The sequence below is a fragment of the Saimiri boliviensis genome, chromosome 1 (assembly GCF_048565385.1).
Source record: "Saimiri boliviensis isolate mSaiBol1 chromosome 1, mSaiBol1.pri, whole genome shotgun sequence".
Lineage (NCBI taxonomy): Eukaryota > Metazoa > Chordata > Mammalia > Primates > Cebidae > Saimiri > Saimiri boliviensis.
This window is the reverse complement of record NC_133449.1, coordinates 199621299-199645490: the sequence shown is the minus strand read 5'-3', so window position 1 is coordinate 199645490 and position 24192 is coordinate 199621299. Positions and strand designations below refer to the sequence as shown.

The following is a 24192-nucleotide window of genomic DNA, read 5'->3' as shown; positions in this document are numbered from 1 at the left end:
AGACGTGGATGTTAGGGTGGCTGGTAATTCTTGTCCTTTACCAAGTGGGATCGGCTCAAGAACGTGTTTATTGGAGTCATGTTCTAAACCCCCGTTTGTAATGTTATTACATGGTGGGATGCTGACCCGCCTTTGTCATCTAATGATACTTCTTGCACAGGTAGATAGATGCCCCTGTCTTACCCTTAACTGAAAATTTTAAGTGAATTAAACTTAATGATTCCTTGACTTTATTGTCTAGTTATCCCTCTCTTAGTTTTCTGGAATAGCACCTAGGTGTGTTACTCTCATTCCTCAGGAGTGTCTTTACTATCAGCCCAAAAGGATGCTAAACTTACAGATTTGACCTTTATTTCTGCTGTTACTACTAATCTTACTACGGTCTTTAATGAAGCTACATAAGTGCGTGATCTTCCCATATGCCATCTGAGTAGGGACTGACAATATAAGTTCGATGCCATCCATTGGGCCTCTCTATGATAATGGCACCTTACTTGATTGAGGTCCCCATGGTTATCTTATGCCTGCAAATCAGACTATTGGATTTGGGAGTCCCTCCAATAGTTCTATCACCTGGTCACAGTATGGACTTTGAGGGCCAATATTACAACTAAAATGGAAACCAGCTTTAAGCCCTGCTGATACTCAAATTTGGAGATAAGTACATCTCTTTTTTTGAACAAATTCTTTCACATGGTGAGTACATTATTAGTGGCAGCAACTATATCTTCTTTTTGCAGAATAATGTTACTGATATAGTCCTGATTTGTATTATCCACCCCTATATACTTCTGTAAGGTATTCCTAATATAGAGAAGAATCTATCCTTTTATAGTATTAAAGTCTCTTCCAGTAGGTGGTATGCTATGTGCTTGTTTCATCAAAATGTTACCCAGTTAAATATAACCTATGTCATAATTTTAAAATGGCGTGCAGAATTGTGGCTGCCTGTAAATTTAACCTGGAACTGGGAGGGAGATTCTACCTCGCAGTTATTCAGGAAAGCACATCTACAAGGGGCTTATTGTGACCATTTGTCTTCTCAAATTTCCACTTTTCAGTGTGAATTAAAGAATCAACTTGAAGAATGGTCGCAGCAATTACAAACAAGTACTTTTCGGCAATTATGAAAGGCTTCCAATGGTTAAACGTGAACACTTGGTTGTCTGGGTTAACCATACACATTTGGGTGATGGCTGCTATACTTACTCTTTTTTGCTAGGCATCTGCACATGACTCGGTGCTGCCACCCGACGCATCTATGACCAGGGAAGAACACTAGAAGCTTACCTTGCTTTGGATGACCAGCATGCTCTAAGAATTAAAGAAGGAGGAGATGTGGGGGGTGCACGGCAACTTAAGTCTTATGTACATATCATTTGAGGTCAGGGCATAGAAAAATACTGAGGCACTGTGTGTATGTTATTTGTGCATGGGAATGAAACTCCTTGACCCTGAAAACAGGACAGGGAGTGGAGTGTGTGGTGTGATAAGGAATGCTGAAAACAGCCTCCTGAGAATGCAGTTTGAGTGTGTACAAGGTCACAGATGCCTCAGTAACCCACCTCAAATGACCATCTAGTGGATGTTTGTAGTTAATACAAGCCCTTTCAATAAATATTTGGTGGACAGATGCTGGGGCGGACTCTCTAGGAAGAGCTATCCCCTGTCCCTGCTCAGCTGGAACTCTGTGAGTACTTTGTTCTTGGCATTCACTGCAAGTTATAAGCTCTGCAATGAGGAAAATTTTTCTGATTAAAAAATAGTAATTAGAAAATTCTTCATGTATTGGAATGGAAAATTTATCTGAAATGAGCCTAAATGACAAATGCAAGATTCCAAATATTATGTTTACTATGCTAGCTTTCATGTTAAAATGAAGGGGAAAAATTAAAAATACCAATAATGTATTATATTTACATTTTATAGAACTTGAAAGGATACACAGCAATTACTGATGTTGTTACCTATGATGGGGGTAAACCAGGGAAAGAAGGGCCTATAATCTAAAGAGGCTTTAACTTTCTACCTTTAATGTACAGGATTTTGGAGCATTTTTCATGAAAAAGTATGAAAGAGAGTATGTACAGGTTTTCTTAACAAAGTGGAGAGATCCTACAAAGGAAAGAGAGTCACATATCCTACTAGACTTTGTAAACACAGGAATACACTGTGGCAAGTTATAAAGGATAAGTGATTTTACATATTAATCCAATTTCTCATCTTTGGAGGCAAATACAACATATTTTTAAATATTCAGCAGGTATTTAAAATATCTGATACAAGTGAAAAATAAATAAAAATAAATACATAAGAAAGTATATATTCAGGAATTGAATAAAACTTACAGTTAGGTTTAAGTTTACAGATACATTTTCAGCAACTATTTAGGCCAGCTAAGTTTATTCACTGGGTTAAATTTCTCTAAGCTAGGAACAAAGGCTTTTAGATTAGATTGCAAAAAAGACACAAAGACAAAGCCAAACAGAACAATATATAGCAGGTAAAATTAACAAAAAAATCCAGAATGGCAAAATCAAAATCAATGCGCAGTCTATTAATCGATCACAGTCTATCAGGAATGAATTGCTCAACAGAGTACCAAACATATAAAAAATTATTTAAAATACAAGGAAAGCTGACTTTAGAGTGATACTTAAAATTAGTAGGAAAACATATAACAATATACTCTTCAAATGACTTGGGTTAAAGAGTAAATAAAAAGTTTCCATCTTGATTAAAGCTTTACTAAGAGATCTACAATGTAAAATAAGGCCTGTGTTATATATCAGGAGTAATTTTTCATCTATTTTTAAAATCTGTCTAAAAGTGACTTTTAACATCTTAACATTCTGTGTATGTTAAAATAGTTAACAGGGACCCTAAGAATCTGAAACAAATCTACCATTGAAGAACTGATAAATAAATTTGAAAATTATTAACTTTAATAAATTGTTCCTATGTCCAATGTTCCCTGGAGTCCTTTGAAAAAAATTTATGAGGAGTTGAAACATAAAATCTAGTTAGCCTCATAACTACCATTCTTTGAAGACACTATATTCAAGACTCTTAGATATGTTAAATACATATCAATTATGTATACATATATGTATGTATATACACATAAAATAGGGTATTAAAACTTTGAATATTGAATGATTTCGTTTCTGCCTTAAGTCAGTATTTCCCACACATGATTTACATTGACATTGATTTGTATTATGTAATAATACCCATTATAAACATGAAGAAAGAGTTTCTGAGAAGGGAGGAACTTCCTCAGTGATAGGCTACCTAGGAGGTGATGGAACCAACATTTGAGTTGAAGAAGAGAAACTGAGTTAAATAATGTGCCACATGATTATCTATAATTTTTGTGATTTTGAATTATAATGTATTATAAAAATTATCAGTACTTCTCTTTACCTTACAGTAAAAGGTAGAACTTTCTTTTTCACGGACTTCGGCTTTTTATTTGGATATTTCTTTTGATCTTGTTTTATTGATGATTTCTTCAAAGGAAGAACACAGGCATCAAATGGGGGAAAGAAGAGTTTGGAAAGAGTGCTGGTAATCCTCCACCCAATATATTTGGAGAAAACTTCTTCTCTTACATTTGATGAAATTTTTGTACTGTACCTAGTGAAAGGATCTGTTGGATCATTTAACTCAGCCTGTTGAAAGAAAAGAGAAAGGAATCAGTTGAAACAGGATTAAATAGGATTTAAAAAATCATGTATTATTAAATTTTTTAAAAGTATGTTTATTTACTTTGAGTAATATTGCATTCTTCCTGTTAAAAATAGTCTTTATAAGAAAAAAATGCAGTTTTCCAAAAGATTTCAAAAATCATAACAACAAACTTTCAGTGAAATAAGTAAACATTAATGCATTCAGTCTTAAAATTTTGAAAATTGTATAATTTTTATTTTAAATTTGGTATACTTGCCATGTAAGAATTTCATAAGCATTCTGAAATTTCATTTAATAAGAAATTAAGCAATCAGTTGAAGTAATGCACATTTTATTAAATGGGACTTTTATTTTTTATGCACAACCTAAACTCTTCTTGATATCAACAGAGCATTTATTTTTCTTTCTTTTTTGAGATGGAGTCTCCCTCTGCCACCCAGGCTGCAGTGCGATGGTGCAATCTTGGCTCACTGCAACCTCTAATTCCCAGGTATGAGTGATTCTCCTATCTCAGCCTCCCAAGTAGCTGAGATTACAGGTGTGCACCATCATGCCTGACTATTTTTTGTTATTTTTAGTAAAGATGGGATTTCATCATGTTGGCCAGGCTGGTCTCAAACTCCTGATCTCAGGTGATCCGCCTGCCTCAGTCTCCCAAAGTGCTGGAATTACAGGCGTGAGCCACCACATCTGGCCAAATAGAACATTTTTATAAAGCAAAAATTGTAAGTGAAAAGCAAATAAGAGCTTTGCATTTTGCTTAAATTGAAGATGTTTTAGATTTTGATTTTGATTATATTGAATATGTTCTAACACCAAAAACTAAAAAAAATATAACAATTTTCCATCACTTAAGCAATATTTATTCAGGAAAGAGCTATTTTCTGAAATTTCCTATTTATGTTTGATAATGTTCAGGACTAATTTTTAATTACTTCTTTTAAAATGGCCAGAGGCATGTTTTTCTTGGCTGGAATCAGTAATAATAAATGAAAATGTAAGTAAAATGGCATATGTTACAATTTTTTTATTTTCACAATATGTTCATACTGTTAACTCCTTTTCTTGTAAATAAGTTGGATGCTTCCTTTTTTCATTTTTTTTTTACAATTTCATTGAGTATTATCTGTCTTCAGGGAGCTCATTACCAGTCACTCAGGATTTATTTCAGATGCATATCAATCTTGTGAGAGGAAAGATAAGAACAGAAAATGTTTTCTGTATATCAACATCTAACTTAACCTCTTTTGGGTTCTAAAATTAGGCCTGGTTCAATTAAATTACTGCTGAAAGATTATTGAATTATTTAGACAGAATTATAGTGCAAAAAAATGAGTATAGTCTCAGGATATAGACTGAAAGAAAAACAGTTAAAGCAATGAGAAAAATAGCAAAAGGCAGGTATGCAAATATGTGTTATCTTGAAAGTCATAGAGGATGAGAAACAGTGACATGAAAATAAAAATACTGAAAAAGGATAAGGTGAAAAATCACACAAGTAAGCAAGCATATGATTCAGTAATCCCACTACTGGGTATAAACAAAAGAAAATCAGTATGTCAAAGAGAGAGCTGCACGGTCATGTTTATTGCAACATTACTCTTAACAGCCAAGCTGTAAAATCAAGCTAAGTGTCCATCAATCGATGAGTGGATAAACAAAATGTGGTATATATACACAATGGGATAGTATTCAGCTATAAAAATAGAAGAAAATTCTGTCATTTTTAACAACATGGATGAACCTGGGGGACATCCTGCTAAGTGAAATAAACCAGGCACACAAAGACAAATATCACATGATCTCACTTATCTGTAGAATCTAAAACGTTTATCTCATAGAAGTACAGTAGGTTGGTGTTTACCAGGGGCTGAGGGGTGAAGGGCTGGGGAGATGTTGGTCAAAAGATTTCAGTTAGATAGGAGAAATAAATTCGAGAAATCTAATGTACAACATGCTGACTACAGTTAATGCAAATACATCATATCTTGAAAAATGCTGAGAGCAGACTGTGTTCTCAACAGAAATAATAAAAATGTGCGCTTACGCATTTGTTAATTAGCTCAATTTGACCATTTCACAATGTATATATATTTAAAACGTCATAAGGAGGGAATGTGTTCTCTTCCTGGGTCCACAAGGGGGCGTAGTTTTAAGGGCAAAAACTTCCCAGTGCCATGCCCCCCCACCCCCGCCATATCTCTCCATCCTGGAGATGGTACAATCTCTGTTTAATTTTTGTGGGCGTGAGAAAAGGTCACAAGTCAATCACTCCAGCGGAAGTTTAAAGGAACTCTTTTCATTAGTGGATGACGGGGGTGGATTGGAAAAGGTGGGAATTCCTCCCAGGTTAAAACTCCCTGTCTCCCTCATCAAGGCAGATTTCCCCTCTGGGGTCCCCTTCCACACAGTCTCTCGTGGAAGCTTTCTTTCTTCCTCTCCTTTTTCTCTTTCTCTACCTAAATAAATCACTTTCTGCAAATGCTTTTAGGGTCCAGTATTTACTTTACAAGTGCACCCATTGTGGTCCCTTCTCCCATTCTTGAGAGTAGGAAACCAAAAGCCTGGAGCCCACTGGGGATCAAGCTAAGGGCTCCCACATACTCCAAAACTTGCCTGCAATGTTTCACACAATAAATGTATACAATTTTATTCTTCAGTGTAGAAAAATTTTTAAAGGTTAAAAAATAGTGACGCCACCAAAAAAGAGCTCCTCCTTTCTTTACTCAACAGTATTGCACAAATTAAGATATTACAGTGAGCTCTAGATTTACTAAGACAGTTATGAATGAATAAATGAATGACTAAACAGACGAACCAAAACAAAGTGATGTTTTCTCATGATATAATTTCTGGTAAAATACATCGTAATCAAAGATAACATTACCCTGTAAGGCAGGAGAATAGGATCTGGAGAAAGGGAACCTAAAGCCAATTCACACTGACTTCTTAGAACTAAATCAAAATAAAAATCCCAACTTTCCTTGCCAAAGTTAGAAAAGGAACAGAAGCTACTCTCCTTGCAACCTCTGCTTTTCTGTGTGGCAAATAAAAACTGAAAGTACCTCTGGTTGGTCCTTTTCCATAACCAATCAGACTGACAGCAGATTAAGTAATTATTTGCATAGGACTTTGGATCTCGGATTTCTGTTTCTCCTTTCCCCTTTTCCTTTCTATTCCATACAGGGGAGTCTTTGTTTTCTCTCTCTTCCTTTCCAATTTGGGATCCTTGGTGTGCAATGCCTAAACACAGAGCGTACTGCATGTTTCTGGCTGGGGTCGATCTCTGGAGAAACTAAAAGGTTTCCATGTGGAAGCACTTGACTGCCACCAGTGGGTTCGAGTAAGGGACCTGAGTCCTTTTACTTTTTTTTCTTTTTTAGTATTTCAGCAGCTGTTTCCTAGTAGCTCCTCCTAGTAGCATGGCAGGTATTCATAAAAGAGAAGTTATGCAGGAACTGATTTACAATCTAATGTGAATTTCTTGTCTAAATTTAGAAAGTAGAGGGATTGCTTTAAGTGGGCTAGAAAAACCTTAAGGAAATCTCATAATGGGTCATCAGTGGTGGAGGGAACCATTCCAAAGAAGCGCCAGCCCTCATCTAAGGTCAGAGATGTCTGACAGACCAAGACAGGGCCCAAATGGTGAATGCCCCTGGGGACTCCAGTCGGGCCAGAATTTTTCCAGGACGATGTCTCTGGCATCACTTGGGTCAGTTGATAAACCCTTCACTCTTTAAAGTCCTACTCTCTTTTCCAGACCACTATGGGCAATTCTCCATCTATTCCACCTGATTCCCTACTTGGCTGCATCCTCCACCATAGGAATCAATTTGACCCTGATAATCTAAAGAGAAAACATATTTTTTTTTTCTGCAACACTGTTTGGCCCCAATATGAGGTGCCCAGACTGAAACAATGCGCAGTCAATGGTAGTCTTAATTATGACACCATCCTGCAATCAGACCTATTTTGCAAGATGCAGGTCAAATGGTCAGAAACCCCTTATATACAGATCTTCACGATCCTATACCAAAACCTACGATCTGCAAAACTCCCAGAACCAGCCCCTTAAAAGAAAGTCTGTCTCTCAGTATGAACAGCAACTGCCTCCATACAGCCCCTTGCCAAGTGCTCTTGAGACTAAACCCCAAACACTAGGAACCCTACTAAGTCCCCCTCACACTGGAAGGGGAACACTGTATTTAACTCTCCCTCCAGCCCTGCTACTCCTTAGGGAAGTAGCAGTAGCTGAGGAGCCAGTACCAGTGCAGGTCCCCTTCTCTATAACTGATATACAACAATATAAGGAAAAGCTAGAAAGCTATTTCAAGAATCCCAGGAAATTTTCAGAAGCTTTTCAAACTTTGGCCTTAGCCTTTGTTCTCTCATGGAGATATATTCAATTTATTCTAGCAACCTGTTGCATCCCCTTGGAAAAAAGATAAAACATTTGAGGCCACTCATGGGGAAGCAGATGATTTATTCACTTAAAGCCCTCACGGCAATCACTTGGGCCCAAATACAGTCTCCGCTATTGATCCTAATTGGGACTATAACACCCCCATGGGAATGAACAACTGGGCTGAATTTCTTGAGGCTTTTCTTGGAGGAATGAGATTGGGAATCACTAAGGTAGTAAATAATGATAAATTTTAAAAAGTAACACAAGCCAAGAAGGAAAATCCAGTCACGTTTTATGGCAGGCTGGAGGAAGCCTTTACAAAATATGCTAACTCTGGACTCTTCCTTTTCCAAAGACAAAATATTAATGGCACAGCATCTGATTACCCAATCTACCACAGATATTAGATTTAAGTTTAAAAGCTACTGATGCAGCCACAAACTAATCAAAATCAGGTTTTGATACTGCTTTTATGGTATGTAACAATCGTGACCTGGAAGAAGAAAACTAGGAACAGAGTAAAGAAAGATGGTAGACCAAAATTACGGCAGCCATCTTTGGCAATGCCCTGAATGACTAAAGAGCAGCTACGGGAAACCTGAAGGGCCGTAAGTATAATACCAGCAAAGGCTTTTGCTTCACATGCAAAAAAATAAAAATAAAAATAGAGCATTGGGCAAAGGACTATACTAAGTCACCACCAGGCCCCTGTTGAAAATGTCAGGGCACCCATTATGAACCCTGTCACTGAAGGACTGACTGCCGCTGCTCCCACTAAGGGGTTCAGTCAGGCAAAACTCTAGCAGCACAAAAGCAGGAATTAGATGAAGACTGAAAGGGCCCAGGGTCTTCCTCACTGCCCCTGTCCAGGAACACTGTAATTACTACTGAGGAGCCCCAGGTAATTCTGGACATCATGGACAGCCAAATTTAGTGGGGTTTTTTTTCTTTTTCTTTTTCTTTCTTTCTTTCTTTCTTTCTTTTTTTTTTTTTTTTTTTTTTTTAATAGAGGGGCAAAAACAAAACAAAACAAAACAAAACTCTGTTCTCACTGCTTTTGTGTAAAGCTTTTCTCACAGTCCATGAACGTTATAGGAATGAAAGGAAAGCCACAAAAAAGATTCTTTTCTCCTTTGATTTGTCAATTTGAGAAACAAATCTTCCAATAGGAATTTCTAGTAGTACCAAACTGCCCAATCTCCCTGTTGGGAAGAGATATTATGGTTAAAATAGGGGCACTACTACAATGTAAGCATCACCTGGCAGAATTGCTAACAGCCAAAATACAGCCAATGTTCTAGATTACATTAGTAAATAGGATAACCCACTGGCATGGTATACTAGAAACACAGGGAAGGCTAAAACAGCAGTGCCAGTCAAAATACAGCTTAAAGACCCAAGCAATTTTCCAAGTCAAAAACAATACATAATTAAGCTGGAAGCAAGAAAAGGCCTAGCACCCATAGTTGAGGTATTACTTGCCCAAAGGCTACTAAAATCCTGCAATTCTCCCTGCAGTACCCCCGTCTTACCCATTCTAAAGCTTCGGGGGAAATACTGAAGGTTTACTACATGTTAGTACAGGACCTCAGAATAATTAATGGGGCTGTTATCTCTGTACGCCCATTGGTGGCAAATCCATATACCCTTCTGGCTCAGGTGCCAGAAGATACTAAATGGTTCTCAGTGCTAGACCTAAAAGGTGTTTTCTTCTCTATTCCTCTGGCACCAGAGTCCTAGTATCTTTTTGCCTTTGAATGGAAAAACCTTAATACCAGAGAAAAACAACAATACACTCGGACAGTGCTCCCCCTCCAGGTTGTTGGGACAGGCCCCATTTCTATGCCCAGGCCTTAGAGAGGGCTCTGAGGATCTGCAGTTGGAAAATGGGAATATACTCCAGCTTGCGGCTGACCTTCTGTAGCCCAACCCAGGAAGCTTCTGAACAAAATACTACAAAAAAACATTGAATTTCCTGGCAGACAGAGAACACAAAGAGTCCAAAAAGAAGGCTCAGAATACCCTTCAACAGATTCAATATTTAGGGTATGTCTTCACACCCAGATCCTGGAAAATATCCCCAGAATGAGTGCAAGCCATATGTGGTTTGGGGCCTCCCCACATCAAGCAACAGCTTCATTCTTTTGGGGTAATGGCTGTGTTTTGCAGAATATGAATACCACATTTTTGGATCATAGCAAAGTCCCAGCATGAAGCAATAAAGGGGCCTGAAAACTAGCTAATGGAATGGACCCTGGAACTGAGAGAAGCAGGTCATTGCACATACATATGTTAGCCAGCCTGATTTAAAAGACCAGCATCTCCCAGATTCTGAGGATAACTGGTTTACAGGCAGCAGTAGTTTCATGGCAAATGGGGAGCACCTGAGCTGGATACACAACAGTAAATCGTAACAGCACTGAAGCCCAGACTCTGCCTCCTAGCATATCAGTACAAAAGGCTGAAAGCCTTAGTCTTACCTCAGCAGCATTGGGATGAGGTAAAAAACTTAACATCTATACAGAATCTATGTATGCATTCCTTGTGGTTTATTCTCATGCTACAGTCTGGAAAGAAAGGGGACTACTAACTAGCAAACACTCTCCTATAAAGCCTGAAATTCTTCAGCTATTAAAAGCATACACCTGCCAAAGACCATAAGTATAATTCATTGTAGGGGGCACCAAAGGGACTTAACCCCTAAAGCACGAGAGAACAGCAAGGCTGACAGAGAAGACACAGCCACAGCCTTCAGGCTGAAATCCCAACAGAAATAGCTAATAAAGGAGCAAGAGAGACAAAAACAGGGATCAAAAGTATATCTCCCTCAAACAGCCCAATGGAGAATCAAAAAAAAAAAAAAAAAAAAAAAAACCCTGCATGACTCTTTCCATATGGTGAGAGATGCCAGCCTGGCCATGGTTAACAGACTCTTCATTAGGCCTAACTTAACTTCAGTGGTTAAGCATGTCTGTCAAGCATGCTCATTGTGTGTACTTAACAACTCAGGAAACAGAATACCTCCTCTAATAGAACCAGTCCAGAGAGGAGGAACTTATCCAGGGGAAGACTGGCCATTAGATTTAACCCATGTGCCAGCTCTCAGAGGGTGGAAGTTTTTGTTAGTGCTAATAGATACCTTTACTGGTTGGGTTGAAGTTTACTCTAACAGAACAGAGAAGGTTAATGAGGTTATAAAGTTTCTCTTAAAAGAAATAATCTCCCAGTTTAGGTTGCTTGAGAGACTCCAGAGTGATAAAGGCCTGTCCTTTATCTCCCAAATAACTCAAGGAGTTGCTAAAGCTCTCATAATCAAATATTATTTATATTCAGCATGGAGGCCTCAATCCTCCGGGAAAATAGAAAGGGCTATCTGAACTCTAAAATGACTGTTAGCTAAGCAATGTCAGGAATTAGAAACTTGGGTCACCTTACTGCCTGTAGCCCTTGTAAGGAACCATAATACTTCTAGAGCAAAAATGTAAGTCCACAAGAAATGTTATCTGGAAGGCCATTCTAAACTAATGATTCAATTACTGATCCAGAAACAGCCAGTTCAGTAAAATACCTGGTTAACCTAGGACAATTTCAGCAGGCTTTACGAAAGTTTGAAATTCAAACGTTTCCCACACCAGGAAGTAACCAGCAACCCTAAACCAGGCCGAGAGATGAGGTATTTGTTGAAACATGGAAAAAGAGATCACCTATTCAACAATTACAACCCAAATGGAAGGCACCATTTTCAGTAATACTGGCCACGATTTCTGTAAAGTACTAAGATTAGATAGTTGAATACACCTTTCAAGGATCAAGTTTGACATATCTGAAGCCCCAGACCTGAAACCTCAAGCTGCCATCAGCCACTACACCTGTGGACCTGTGGCAGACCTGAAGTACCTGTTTAGAAGACAGCCAAAAGATAAGTACATGCCTACCAACTTTCCTTGGTGTCTTTGTTGCATAGTTACTGTAGGCTGAATAATAGTAGACTTTTTAAAACTATTTTTGCACTTTAATTGCCTGCTTCCAAATGGATAGTATCACTTCCTTTGTACTAAGCTGAATGTTTTAATTCATTTCTATAACAAACATTTCTTACAGCATATGTATCCAGCCTATGAAGTTCCCATTAAATCTTTTAACCAAATTCATTTCCTCTCATCTGGAAACCATCAATCTTCCAATGATCATGTGACAAGGCTTCCAGCAGTTTCAGGTGAAGACACTATCTCCAGTCATCAAAAAGCTACCCTGTCTCCATTAGACAGAGCAGAGTGAAAGTTTCACGATCCCCAATAGGTAGGGACTAAGCCCAAGTCCAAGTCAGCATTACAGAAGAAAGACCATCACATCAATCCCTCTGCTTCCCATAAAGGTCTATGGGGATCATGTGTCTGAGGGGGGAAATGAGGCAAGAGAATAGAGTCCGAAGGCAGGGAACTTAAGGCCAATTCATGCTGACTTTCTGGAACTAAATCAAAAGGAAAACTCCAACTTTTCATGCCCAACTAACAAAAGGACTGGAGGCTATTCCCTCTGCAACTCCTCTCCCCTTCAGCATTGCAGATGAAAAATGTAAAGTACCTCTGATTAGTCCCCTCCCACAACCAATCAGACTGATCATTGGCACTACTTCATTTACATAGAGCGTACACCAAGTAAGTAATGGGAAACCTTTAGAGGGTATTTTGAACCCCAGAAAATTCTGTAATCAGGGTTCTTGAGCTGCTTTCTTGAGCCAGCTTGCACCCTGAGAAGTGTACTTTCGTTTTCGATAAATCCCTGCTTTGTTGCTTCGTTCTTTCCTTGCTTCGTGCATTTTGTCCAATTCTTTGTTCAAAACACCAAGACCTCCAAATTGTTTTGGCATGGCAGAAGTTGTAGTGAAGACCCTCCACCAGTAAAATCTGTATTACCATGTTCATGTTACCATGTCTCATTTGACTACTACTCACCTTCTTCCCTCTAAAGCAGGAGAGGCTATAGATTCAGATGCCAGCTGCTCAGCAAAACGAAGATATTCCCACATCCTTCTCTATGGTTCTCTTGTTAGAAGCCCAGGTAAATTTCTATCCTTCATTGATGTCTAAGCCCTCTGTCTAATAGAAATGTAGTCTGAAATTTCAGTCAAATGTATACTTTCCTTATTTATGAAAGGCTTTGAGTGTTTGTTTTCTTGCAAGAAGTTGCCAGGAAGGATATGGGATGTGCACTATGAAAGATCTGAAATCAGGTGTGTCTCTACCACTTACTAATTAAGAATGTAAACTTGAAAAACTTTAGTTAACTTATTCAGGACTCTTTTGTGTTTAGTTTAGTTCTGGCTTGTTTTTCATCTGTGACATGGGGATAACAGATACCTTTTAGTTTTGTGGAAGTTAACATAGATCATTTAGGATGACCTGTCTTGTAGATAGTGAGAAGATCAACAGATATTAGTGCCTTTCAGGTCTTCACTAGGACAGAGCACTAGAGCTCTGGCCTTTACAGCAACTCCCACCACCAACCCAGGAAGACTACCCAACTTCTGCCGTGCCAAAACAATTTGGTTACAACATAACTTTTATATTAGCAAATGTATAAAATAGGATTATTATTCTACTTCTAGAGTCATCTTCTATAGTTATCTTCCTTCTTCTCCTAAAGCCATTAGTCTAATGTTATGATATTAAGAGTCTTGAATACCATATATGCATAAATTTGTCTATACTTCTTGAGAAGTATAATGGCCATCTTTTATAACAGATTCCAAATTTATAAATTTACTACTATTTAGCCTGGCAATAAACATTATTTCAAACACCATCTTTAACTGTTTATTTACATTGTAATTATGTGTTCTTATTTTTCAGTGATCCCTATGAAGATCACAAAAATTTTGGGTTTCCTTTTATTTTCACATTACTAGAACATGACATTTATTTTTCTTAAAAAACAAACAGGAATTTAAAAAATATCTATGTTAACTTTATTGATTTACTATTAAAATTGGAAAAGTGATATTCTTGAGCCTATTTCTTTCACATGTATATTTTAACCAGAGCCAGGAACAGAAGCTTATATTTTGCCTTTGTTTTGAGAATAAAGATGGCAAAACCCAGCATGAATGAAGGAAGAAAATGTTAAGGAATTAGGATGTAGTAGCAATACACACATACCAAAAAAAAAAAAAAAAAAAAAAAAAAAAGCCTTTCCAAAGTTCTGAATTTTCCACCAATAATTAGAGAAAGGTAGCAAACACAACAAAATTTGAGCTAACTCACATTATTTTTGACATAAAAGAAAAAGAACTTCAAACCATTGCAGCAGTTTGCTACAAATTCTCTTCCCTTCTCTCAGTCTCTCTCTTTTTAAGATGTCTTTACCTTTCCTTAAGTAATCTTGCTGAAATATTTAACTTGTTTTTGAAAATAATTTTTTTCTTAAACTTCAAAGTTTAAATGACTCATTAATAATATCAAAATACTATTTTTTATCCAAGTTACAAAAGCTCACAAAGGAGAACAGCATGAGTAATTTCTTCCTACTAAAATCATAGTCATTGGACCATTTTTATTGCCAGTACCTGGGAGCATATTATCAGTGTAGTATCTCAGGCCCTATCTTTGTATGTACATTATGGTTTTAAGAAGGACTAATATCCTTCAAATGGAAAGAAGGAAAAGAAGGGACTAAATGGGAATATCCATTTTCCCTCTTGCTAGTCATGTGATCTTGCACAAGTTCCTTAACCTCTCTGAATATGGTTCCTTATCCCTGAAGTGGAATTATGAAAATATTTTACTTCACAAGTTTATAGTAAAGATGAAACAAAAAGCATATATTTTCTAGTACCATCTCTAGCACACAGAAATGTTTCAATAAATGTTAGTTCCTTGTTTATATTTAATTTTAGAGAAAGCATGAAACAGTAGAAATGGCAGAGCCTTTGAGTCAAGCTCACTCACAGTGCCCCCACCATGAGCACCTCATTTTATCCTGTTTAAAACTCAGATCCTGGATCTGCATGGACGATAATGGTGGTAGGAGAGCTGTGGGACTCAAATGAGTTAATATACATGATATATGTATATAAAAGATACTTTGTACAGTGCCTGGTGCATGATAAAGGCACTACAAAAACTGTTTATTATTTTGTTATATTACAATATTATATTTTGTTTTCTTAAAATAATGTATTTGTTACATCGGCATCCTATTGGTAAGTATTTAAGGATCTACACTTGTCCAAAAGAACAGCTCGCTTTCCACACCATCTCCATTTATGTCAAAAGTAAAGCCACATGTGGAGGAGAGAAATAGGCACTGAGAAAATCGACACTAATCCTGTTGTTTGTTCTGTTTTGCTGCACTACAGAGTACATTAGGGATATGGAAATATCATTAAGAATAAAAACAAATTTTGCTTTAAATATTGCACCATAAAATGTTAACAACAAAGTGCTTTACCTGATGAATCAAAGGTACTCTGAATAAAGTCACATATTCATTTTAGTTCTACATATTTATTTTTGATATTTTAGGTCATATAGCAGATGGCAGAAAATACTTATACATGATGACTTTTCCTAGATGTGCCAGCATATGCTGCTGAATTGCCTATACAGAGAAACCTTGCTCATTGCAAGTCTCCCTGGAAGTATTTCAAACAAAGCACTCAATTTACATTTGTTTATTATGCCACTGTGAGTATATGACAGTTTTTAATTTCTTTTCCAGATACTCAGGCAACAGTTGGGTTTATATTGAATTTGTCACTTGAAGGGCTCATGTTTCAGGATCTATTCAGAAATGTTTTTTATTTCAAATATGCTTATTAAATATTTCACCTCTCCTCCAACCTCCAAGAAGCATCAAATTTTGTGAACAAATATAACAAGAGTTGTAGATGATAAATTGTTATCATGAATAAAAGACATACAAGATGAGAGTAGATAATGTAGGAAAAGTAGATAATGTAGAGAGTAGATAATTTAGTTAGGAATGGATTTACCAGTGTGTAGATACATTTAAGTATTAAATTAAATATTGTATTTATGAAATTCAACAGTTTATCATATAAATTGCATATTTATTTTAAAGAATAAAAAGAGAAAAATTCTACCTAATTCCATAAAGAGTCCATTATAATCAATCCTTATGAAATAATTCCTTCACATTATAATGTACGATAGTTTACAAATAAAGTTATGTGTTACTCTATGTAGATAATACTACTATTGTATAACAAAAGGTTTTTGAAGCAAATTAGGAAAGGAGAGAAAGAACAACAGTTGTGCTTTAAACATAGTCATTTGAAATAAATAACAGTGGAATACATATTTTTTTTTAGATCAAAGTATCTGAGGCACAAGACTTCACTGTACAGGTGTTTTATAGAAGTTTCACGTGGAGTAATAAGAGAGCATCTGAAGACTTAAGTTTTTAAATCCTTGTGAAATGAAAGCTTCTATATAGTTTATACCATAGAACTTGTCCAAAGTGGTACCACAGGAAAATAATATAAATCATTTTAAGTGATTTGGGGAATTAGCAAGTTATTAAGGAAATATAAGAATATTTAGAAATAAATAACCAAACTTTGGAGTTTTATTATGGAAAATAAGTGTTGCCACAGTAGTGCAGAGAGAGAGAGAGAGAGAGGTACCTCAAATATATTATACTAAAGTTTTACTTGTAAAATTAAGCACACCTTTAAGATGTGCTTAATTTAACTTATAGATAAAGAAAATGTGACACATATACACCATGGAATACTAGGCAGTTATAAAAATGGACAAGTTCATGTCCTTTGCAGGGACATGGACAAAGCTGGGAACGATCATTCTCAGCAAACTGACACAATGACAGAAAACCAAACACCGTGTGTTTTCATAAGTGAGTGTTAAACAGTGAGAACACATGGACACAGGAAGGGGAACATCACTCACCAGGGCCTGTTAGGGGGTGGGGGTCTAGGGAAGGGATAGCATTAGGAAAAATACCTAAGGTAGATGATGGGGTGATGGATGCAGCAAACCACCATTGCACGTGTACACCTATGTAAAAAGCATGCACATTCTGCACATGTACCCCAGAACTTAAAGTATAATAATAAAAATAAATAAAATTTTAAAAATAAAAAGAACATATTCTGACCATTTCAGGTAATAAAATACAACTTTAATAAATTCAAATTTTAATTTTTCTAAAACATCTTACCTATAGAGCAAATGTGATCATTTTGTCTTGTTTTGTATTATTTGTTTATGTGGCATTTAGCTGTTTAACTTGGTCTAAGTTGGCATTATTAATTTCCCTAAGAAAGTAGCTTTAAAAAATGTAAACCAGTATTGTTTCTTTTACTCAATAAAATTAGGCGTGAGAGGGAAGAAATTTTAACTGTGAAACTCAGGAAAGTAGAAAATCACAAAGGAGTAACAACCAAGCACAAGGAAGACAGAAAGAAAGACTGAGACCTGCACAGATGCTAATCACTTTAGTCTTTTGAATAATTATATATGGAAAATTTGAGGAAGTTAGTTTTGACATTAGTACTCCTAAGACCTAGTACAGACATGTTAATACTGCATTTGACATTAGGAAAATACCATCTAATAATAAAATGGAAAAAATATTTTATAACCAAAGCCATAAAAATGATGCAAATAAAAACACTGGATAGGAGAAAAATAAACACAGCAAATAGACACCTAATTTTATGTTTCATCTATGACAATATATCATTCTTAGTCAATGAAATCATGCTTCAAAATCAAATTGAATAAAAAGTTTCTCAGCTGGGTGTAGTGGCTCACACCTTTAAGCCCAGCACTTTGGGAGGCTAAGTTGGACAGATCACTTGGGGTCAGGAGTTCGAGACCAGCCTGGCCAGCATAGTGAGATCCTGTTTCTATTAAAAATACAAAAATTGTCTGGGCATTGTGGCGCATGCCTATAGTCCCAGGTACTCAGGAGGCTGAGTCAGGAGAATTGCTTGAACCCAGAAAGTGAAGGTTACAGTGAGCCAAGATCGTGCAGCTGCACTCCAGCCTGGGTGACAGAACTAGACTCCATCTCAAAAAAAAAAAAAAAAAAAAAAAAAAGGCTGCTCAAATAAAAATAAAAATTGACAATTCAACATCAGTAGATGCTCACTAAAGGGCTACAAGTGTTTCCTTTGAGCAGAATAAAAATAATACCATACAGAAGGTCATAGATTCAAGAATTCCAGGAAGAACAGTAAGGGAAAAAATTTTTCAATATGTGGGTAAGCTTGAAGAATATTGATTACATAAAGTAATAATAATATGCTGGTGTCTATAAACACACACACATGCACATACACACATACACAAACACATTCACATACACATACATATAATTAAAATGCTAAAGAGAATAATTGTGTAAGTAAGGGGCATAAATGGAGTTAAAATATCATTAAGACAATTTTGTGATCCAGAAAAATACAAAATTTATTTACATTAGATTTCAGGAATTTATTTTGTAAAATCAGAGGTAATAGGTAACAGTAAAAGAATGTGTAAACAGCAACAACTAAAGAGGGTAGCATGAAATGGTATAATTTTTAAAAAACAAAATAAATGGATAAATTCATGGAAACTTACAATCTCCCAAGACAAAAACCAGGAAGAAGTTGAATCCCTGAATAGACCAATAACAAGATCTGAAATTGAGGCAGCAATTAATAGCCTACCAACAAAAAAAAAAGTCCAGAACCAGATGGGGTCACAGCCAAATTCTACCAGAGATACAAAGAGGAATTGGTACAATGGTACCAGTTCTGAAACTATTCCAACCAATATAAAAAGAGGGAATCCTACCTAACTCATTTTATGAGACCAACACCATCCTGATACCAAAACCTGGTAGAGACACAACTCAAAAAAGAAATTTCAGGCCAATATCCATGATGACGATTGATGTGAAAATCCTCAATAAAATACTGGCTAACTAAACTCAACAACACATCAAAAAGCTTATCCATCACGATCAAGTCAGCTTTAACCCTGGAATGCAAGGCTGCTTCAACATATGCAAATCTAAAATGTAATCCATCACATAAACAGAACCAAAGACAAAAACCACGTGGTTATCTCAATAGGTGCAGAGAAGGCCTTTGACAAAATTCAACAGCCCTTTATGCTACAAACTCTCAATAAACTAGGTATTGATGGAATGTATCTCAAAATAATAAGACAAACCCATAGTCAATATTATACTGAATGGGAAAAAACTAGAAGCATTTCCTTTGAAAACTGGCACTAGGCAAGGATGCCTTCTCTCACCACTCCTATTCAACAAAGTATTGGAAGTTCTGTCCAGGGAAATCAGGCAAGAAAAAGAAATAAAGGTATTCAATTAGGAAAGGAGGAAGTCAAATTGTCTCTATTTGCAGACAATATGATTGTATATTTAGAAAACCCCATCATCTCAGCCCAAAATCTCCTTATGATAAGCAACTTCAGCAAAGTCTCAGGATACAAAATCAAGGTGCAGAAATCACAAGCATTCCTATACACCAGTACTAGACAAACAGAGAGTCAAATCATGAGTGAACTCTCATTCATAATTGCTACAAAGAGAATAAAATACCTAGGAATACAACTAACAAGGAATGTGAAGGACCTCTTCAAGGAGAACTACAAACCATTGTTCAAGGAAATAGGAGAGGACACAAACAGATGGAAAACATTCCATGCCCATGGTTAGGAAGAATCAATATCATGAAATGGCCATACTGCCCAAAGTAATTTATAGATTCAATGCTATCTCCATCAAGCTATCACTGACTTTCTTCATGGAATTGAAAAAAAAAGCACCTTAAATTTCATATGGAACAAGAAAGGAACCAAGCTAGCCAAGAAAATCCTAAGCAAAAAGACAAAAAAAAAAAAAAAAGCTGGACGCTTCATGCTACCTGACTTCAAACTATAGTACATGCCTTCGATCATCAAAACAGCATGGTACTGGTACCAAAACAGAGATATAGACCAATGGAACAGAACAGAGGCCTCAGAAATAATGCCACACATCTACAACCATCTGATCTTTGACAAACCTGACAAAAAGCAATGGGGAAAGGATTCCCTATTTAATAAATGATGTTGGGAAAACTGGCTAGCCATATGCAGAAAGCTGAAACTGGATCTCTTCCTTACATCCTATACAAAAATTAACTCTAGATGCCTTAAAGATTTAAACATAAGACCTACCACCATAAAAACCCTAGAGGAAAACCTAGGCAATACCATTTAGGACATAGTCATGGGCAAGAACTTCATGACTAAAACACCAAAAGCAATGGCTACAAAAGCCAAAATAGACAAATGGGATCTAATTAAACAAAAGATCTGCACAGCAAAAGAAACTATCGTTAGAGTGAGCCAGCAACCAACAGAATGGGAAAAAAAAATTTTTGCAAGCTACCCATCTGACAAAGGACTAATATCCAGAATCTACAAAGAACTTAAATTAACAAGAAAAAAAACAACTGCATCAAAAAGTGGGCAAAGCATATGAATAGACTCTTTTCAAAAGAAGACATTTATGCAGCCAGCAAACATATGAACAAAAGCTCATCATTACTGGTCATAGAGAAATGAATATCAAAACCACACTGAGATATCATCTCACACCAGTTAGAATAACAATCATTAAAAAATCAGGAGACAACAGATCCTGGAGAGGATGTGGAGAAACAGGAATGCTTTCACACTGTTGGTGGGAGTGCAAATTAGTTCAACCACTGTAGGAGACAGTGTGGCAATTACTCAAGGATCTAGAACCAGAAATACCATGTGAGCCAGCAATCCCATTACTGGATATATACCCAAAGGATTATAAATGATTCTATTATAAAGACATGTATACAGTATGTTTATTGCAGTACTGTTAACAATAGAAAAGACTTGTAACAACCCAAATGGTCATCAATGATAGACTGGATAAAGAAAATGTGGCAATATATACACGATGGAGTACTATGCAGCCATAAAAAGGATGAGTTCATGTTCTTTGCAGTGACATGGATGAAGCTGGAAACTATCATTCTCAGCAAACTAAAACAGGAACAGAAAAGCAAACACCAAATGTTCTCACTCCTAAGTGGGTGTTGAACAATGAGAACACAGGAACACAAAAAAGGGAACATCACATACAGGGGCCTATCAGGGGGTGGAGGGCTAGGGGAGGGATAGCAGTGGGGTGGGAGGTTAAGGGAGAAATACCTAATGTAGATGACGAGGTGATGGATGCAGCAAACTACCATAGCATTTATATATCTGTGTAACAAACTTGCATGTTCTGCACATGTACCCCAGAACTTAAAGTATAATAATAGAAAACAATCAAACAAACAAAATCTTTTCCCAAAAGGTAAATATGAGATTATGTTAAAAGAACAAGAAACAGGATTCAACTGTAGAATAGCAAATAGCAAAATGTAGAAATACATACAAATACATTGTAGTAATAGTAAATGTAAATAAACTATTTCAATTTAAAGACAGTAATTTTCAGGTTTAAAAAAATACTACTTCTCCTTAGAGATGTACATATAAGAATTCAGGGACCATACATTTAAAAGATCTAAATAAATATACCATATTAACATGAATCCAAAGGACCCTAATCAAAAGAGATCTGTCGTATTTATAGTCATAACAGAAAACGTTGACTTTTTATTAAAAAATTATAATGATTAGATTGTGGTGATTGATCATAGCAAAACTGAACTAAAATCAAAAAATATAAAGGTAGCAATAAAATTCTCAATATATGTGACACTAAGCCATAGGTTATCTTCTAAGCAATGTATGGTTTAAATAGAGATAATAGAAATTAGAAAACGTTTTGAACTAAATGATAATTAAATATTGCTTATCACACTTTTTAGGATATTACTAAAATTATGTGGGAAAATAATAGTTTACAAAACACAGATTAGAAAAGGAAAATACTACAAATCTATGACAAGAAATAAAGTTCAATAATTTTAGGGAAATAATAATCCATTAAATGCAAGGAAATTAACAAAGGAAAATAATAAACTTAATATCAAATATGAAAGAAAGAGAGAAAACATAGCATCAAGAGAATCAAAAGCTGATTTTTAAAAGGCTGAGAGGCCAAGCAGTATGGCTCAGGCCTTTAATCCCAGCGTTTTGAGGGGCTGAGGTGAAATGATGGCTTGAGCTCAGAAAGTTGAGAACAGTTTGGGCAATATAGTGAGGTCCCATCTCTACAAAAAGTTAATAAATAAGCTCGGCATAATGGCCTGCATCTGTAGTCTCAGCTACTCAGGAGGCTGAGACAGGAGAGTCACTTGAGCACAGGACGCTGAAAGTACAGTGAGCCATGATCACACCACTGCATGAAAGCCTAGGCAACAGAGCAAGTCCCTGTCTCAAAAAATAAATAAATAAATAAATAAAAGATTGAGAAGTTCAATGAGGAATGACAGATTGAAATGTGAACAAAGATGAACATCAGAAGGGTTAGGTATTAAACAGTGGTATCACACCAGAATTTAAAGACATTAAAAAGATATAGAAAAATAGAATCAATTTTAGAAAATATCTTTCAGAATTTAATTTTTAGAAAGAAAACATACCAATAAAAAATTAGTCCACAATTTAAAATCTTCCCATAAATATACATAACAAATAGCTTCACTTGTGAATTCTATACAAGTTTTAAAAAGAATTAATGACAAGATACTAACCTCTTCCAGAGTATTTTTAAAAAGATAATTTCCCAATTCACTTCATTAGTCCAGAATAACTTTCATACAAAACCTTAAAAATATGTTATGAGGCAGAAATATTATGGAACAATCACATGCATGAATACAAATGCAAAATCTTAAAGTATTATTAAAGCAAACAGAACAATATTTACATTATCACCAAGTTATTTTCATTCCAGGAATTCAATAATTGGTCAACAAAAGAAAATCAAACAATATAATTTACAACAGTAACAGAATTATGAAAAAATGTCAATCATATGAAATGATGCGTGAAATGTATTTGGTAAAATTCTACATCACGTCATAATAAAATTCTACATCAGTTCTTGTTAAACTTGGAAAAACTGAGTTTCAATTTATGAGAGGTATTTCTAAAAAAACGTAATGTTAAAATGTTGAAAGTTCTATACTATGAGACACATAAAGCATACATATCCAGCATCATCATTTGTATTTAGTCCTGTACCAAATGTGACTATACAGTAAAATAAGACAAGAAAATGTAAAAAAGTATATGATGCTTGCAAAAAAGTATGAATTTTTATGTAAAAAATAAACTTTTGAACTATGGAAACAAATTAATAAGATTGGTGGGTAAAAAATTAACACACAAAACTAAATTGTGTTTATATAAACCAGTATAAATTCGATATACGCATACACTTATAAGTATATGATAGATATTTTACAATAAGATGGATACATTAAACAGCTAGCAATATACAAAACATTATTAATAGAAATTGGAAAATACCTAAAAAATGGCAGTATGTAAATATCCATGAATTACCTATTATATATTATAATGATATGTATCAATTACCAACAAATAACTCTCTAGATTCAATGAAAACCCAATAAAAATCCAAGTGAATTTTCTTTTTAAAAAATGGAACTTGACAAGTTGATTTTAAAATATGTATGGAAATGCTACAGTAAAAAAATAGTTAAGATAAACTAGAGCAAGGTTTAGCAGACTACCACCTACAGGCCAAATCCAGCCATTTTCTTTTCACAGCCTAAGAGCTAAAAATGATTTTTATATTTATCAATGGTTACACTTTAAATGGTTTTAAAAGTACCAACATAATAACTTGGATGTTGCCTATGAGCCCACAATGCCTAAAACATTTACTCTTTTGCCTTTTAAAAAAAAGGTTGCCAACCCTTAACCTAGAATATGAATAAGCCTTGAACACTTACTCAGCGAAATGTGTTTTTTAAGCGTAAAAGGCAGAGTGTAACATCTAATATATTTGTAATAGGAATATCAGAGAAAATAAGAGACAATGGAGTTGAAGTAGTATTTGAAAACTTCACTGCAAAGAATTTTCCAGAA

The 24192-nt window shown here is 35.6% G+C and overlaps 1 protein-coding gene across 4 annotated transcripts in view; it reads right to left on the bottom strand.

The window, feature by feature from the left end:
* Positions 1-24192, bottom strand: part of TMEM232 (transmembrane protein 232) — a 342108-nt gene that overhangs the window by 138044 nt on the left and 179872 nt on the right. For all 4 annotated transcript variants that reach the window (XM_074382794.1, XM_074382800.1, XM_074382803.1 and 1 more), the window contains one exon: positions 3427-3674. In XM_074382794.1, coding sequence (XP_074238895.1) covers positions 3427-3674 — 248 coding nt within the window. The remainder of the gene's footprint in view (positions 1-3426; positions 3675-24192) is intronic.